General features: G+C 35.9%; 1 protein-coding gene across 1 annotated transcript; it reads right to left on the bottom strand.

Moving 5' to 3' along the window:
* Nucleotides 1-420: 420 nt before the first annotated feature.
* On the bottom strand, nt 421-3103 carry ZNF654 (zinc finger protein 654). The gene is made up of 2 exons (XM_007451165.1): nt 1085-3103; nt 421-582 (listed from the first exon to the last, which is right to left on the bottom strand). Exons 1-2 carry the CDS (start codon nt 2915-2917, stop codon nt 421-423), a joined length of 1995 nt encoding a protein of 664 aa, XP_007451227.1. The 5' UTR covers nt 2918-3103.
* Between the last annotated feature and the right edge of the window lie 317 nt (nt 3104-3420).

Below are 3420 nucleotides of genomic sequence, written 5' to 3'. Positions count from 1 at the left end.
GTACAATCTTTTATAGCTAGTATGGTGATAAATCGTTTTACTTTTATCTTATGAATCAGTTTCTAAGTAATAATAAACCAAACAGAAATGGTTCCTTAAAGCATGTTTGACCAGAAAGGAGGACATAATCTGATTAGGCATGACAAGAAAACAAACCCTATTTGTGGAATACTTTTAAGTTGTTTATTGTAAACCACCCCCCCCTTTTTATAATGGGTTTTTCCCTTTCTGTAAGGCCATAGCTGGTTATTCTTTTTGACTAGTTGCCTGCATATGTTTCTCACATAAGCGAAACTGAACATGCTGCTATTAATCATCATCGACTTCTTTAAAAAAATGTGGTTTTTCTCGATAACTGGTACTTTGGGAGTTTTGTAATAACCCTTTTGGAGTCTAAACCAGCACATCTCCTCTGTGGGTTCATTCTAGAAAATGTGCTTTGTCTTTATCTTTAGTAATCCAAGACCGCTCTAAAATTAAGGCCATCAGGGAAATAGCAAACTGATGATGCATTTTCTTGTAGTGCTTTTTGCACACTACTGCTTGATCGACAGATCGTTCTGAAACATTTTTATCAGGCACCTGTAAAACAGAACACGTCTGTTAATTCATATTTATAGATGTTCATCTAGTATTCTAAGTTAGATTTCCTGTTTATTTTTACCCTTACTCATTTAAAGAATATTAATATTAGTAGAAAGGCAAGCTCTTCTTTTGCTCAGTTTTATTTTTCAATTATTTTCTGGTTCTTTCTTATTTTTGTTTTTGTAATAGAGGCTCAACTTGGTTTACATTTCTGGCATGCAGATGAAAAACATTTCCATCATAATTACTTTGTTTTTAGATCTCTTATTACATAAAACTTGGAATGAAGAAAAGCCTCAGATACCGTTAAAGAGTATGATCCAAAAGTATGAAAAAACTGTGTTCAAGTTCTGGCTTCCACAAGTTCACAGGTGTATTATGCCTATGCAAATTACTTGTGAATGTCAGTTGCTTGATCTATAAAACAGGAATAGTGATAGCACCTCATGGTGGTTGTATGGATTAAAGGAAATAATGTATGGGGGTAGTGCTTTATTACCTGTGTTATATAAATGTTAATTTTTTTAACCTTACAAAGATCTATGGCATTTTCTATTTCTACAGATATACCTGCTGAGAAGACAGAAGACTTACTTTCATCATCTGAATCAAATCCAAAGAGTGTCTGACATTTCTTTTGTGCAAGGTGAGCCTCAAGTGCTTCTGCATTACAGTAGGTGGTCAGGCATTTGCCACATCTTAATCTTTTCACTGATTTTTTACAAACGTTATCTTGATCAGAACAGGCATCTACCCTATCAGTCAGAAATTTTCTGCGTTTTGGCATACTAAGGTACCGTTCATCAAGGTAACTGGGAGGCAATGGTCTGACATACGGCTTTGTTAAAATTAAGCCATATGAAGTATGTTCACTCGTCTGATTTGGTTTGGAAGGTGCCTGAGGTACTGACAGGGTACTGTGTTCTTGTGGTACAACACTAGGTAAAATGGAACCGTTTTCTGTCCTGATTCTACTTGTATCAATTTTCAAAGCAGGATCTGAGGAAACTAAAGGTGTTTGCTCTATTCCACTGTGTCCATTGACTAAATCACTAATACAATTATTTTCAGAATTTGGCTCTATGTCAGGCATCTTTTGGTCTGTCAAGCTTATATCAGAAACAGTGTGATCAGAATGTTCATTTCCATTCTGAACTAAACGGTCTGTTTTCTTTTCCATACTTTCTATACATGTCTTTGGTTCTGTAGGATCTTTCCTTGATTTGCTAGTAGAAACTGATAGACTAACAGTTTGTTTCTCATTACTAGATGAGTCTTTTTCCTGATGATTAGATTTTGAGTCTGTAAGAACATCCCAAAGAATTGCTTCACTTGGTTGTGCAGATGATTCTGGTGTTTTACTTAAATAGTGCTGAGCTTCATGTTCATATAGCAGAGGAAGATCTTCAAAAAGCTCATGGCATTCTGGAAAACTACACTGAGCCTGAAATATCCTGTGACTTTTTGTGTGCTGAGCAAGTTGGATTGGCAGCTTAAATGACTCATTGCAATTAAAATGCAAACAAAAGTACACATTTGGATAGCTGTGTCTATTAAGGTGATCTATAAAATGTTGAGAATCTTCAAACTGCCTTTGACAAAATTTGCATTTTCCTTTGCTCCACTTCATTACTGTTTGCCGCACATTTAAATCAGTTGGATGTACAGTCCTTGCATGCTTATTTAGAAATCCAATTCTTTTAAATATCCTGACACAGCCAAGAGCGGGGCATTTAAAGTTTCCTTCTTGATCTGTCGCATAGATGTCTTTTGGATGGCACACGGTTCCATTGATTTTATGAAGTACTGAAGTTTCCTGATTCAGGTCGTAATCATCTTCTTCATAATCACCTTCTTCGTCTTCTTCCTCCTCATAGTCATCCACACATACAGGTAATGGCTCTGAGACATTATTTAAAGAAGTATCAGGATTGCCATTTTCAGTAATATTTTCAATAACATCTTCTGATACAGTTCCGGGAATTTCAATGAATTCACCCACATGTGAAGGGATGACATCTTTGTTTCCATCACTGGAATGGGTAATAGTCTCTACTTCCAAATCCTTATTATCAGACTTCCCATTTTCAAATGAAATGAAATTATCAGAACAATTTATTTCTTCCAAAGCAGGATTTTCCTGATCCTCCTGTTGAGCTGCAGCAAGTTGCTGTCTCTGTATTTTCTTAACATGATTCTTTAAATGCTTCTGCATAAGTCCTCTGTTTCTAAATTTTCTACCACATATCACACATGAAAAACTGCCCTTTTTCTGATGAGCCTGGGCATGCCTTACAATGTGACCACCTAGAAATTCCTTGTTACATAACATACACCGATGCCTTGGGACATTGTGATCTACTCTGGAAGCATTAAGAGCTGTGAGGTTTTTCTTTGCATTAATATGACTTTTTGGTTGCACTCCAGATATATCATCAGGATCAAGCTCTCCAGTGCTCTGATCTGTAAGAGAGTCAAGTCCTTCATCTAAACCTTGCTGTTCCACTGCCTTTTTTACATTACCTGTAGAATTTTCCAGTGTACTTTCATTTAGAAATCTAACTGCTGATTTATCACTCAGTAACGCTACACAGTTTTTCTTAATCATTATGAAGTTCCAGAATTCAGGATCAAAAAACAATCCCTTTTTCAAAATTGGAAGTAATTCAAAACGAACACGATTTTGAACACTACTTGTGCCTTCATTATATTCTTCATCTGGACGTTTGTAAAGCTCTTCAACAGTATGATAAGCTTCCAAGGAGCGCTCAAGAAAAAATATTGAGAGTGCACAAATCCTGAGAATCTCCAAATCATTTGGCAAAAAATGTGCAA

The sequence above is a fragment of the Lipotes vexillifer genome, unplaced genomic scaffold (assembly GCF_000442215.2).
Source record: "Lipotes vexillifer unplaced genomic scaffold, Lipotes_vexillifer_v1.1 scaffold598, whole genome shotgun sequence".
Classification (NCBI taxonomy): Eukaryota; Metazoa; Chordata; class Mammalia; order Artiodactyla; family Lipotidae; genus Lipotes; species Lipotes vexillifer.
Note: the sequence above shows the minus strand (reverse complement) of the source record. Positions and strands in the feature narration are given on the sequence as shown.

Bases quoted from the DNA above. Each gene is read 5' to 3' on its own strand.
- ZNF654 (XM_007451165.1), bottom strand. From the start codon at position 2,917: ATGTTATGTAACAAGGAATTTCTAGGTGGTCACATTGTAAGGCATGCC. The intron at 583-1,084 runs GTAATAAAGCAC...TCTGTTTTACAG, and splicing joins TTAACATTTATATAACACAG to GTGCCTGATAAAAATGTTTC.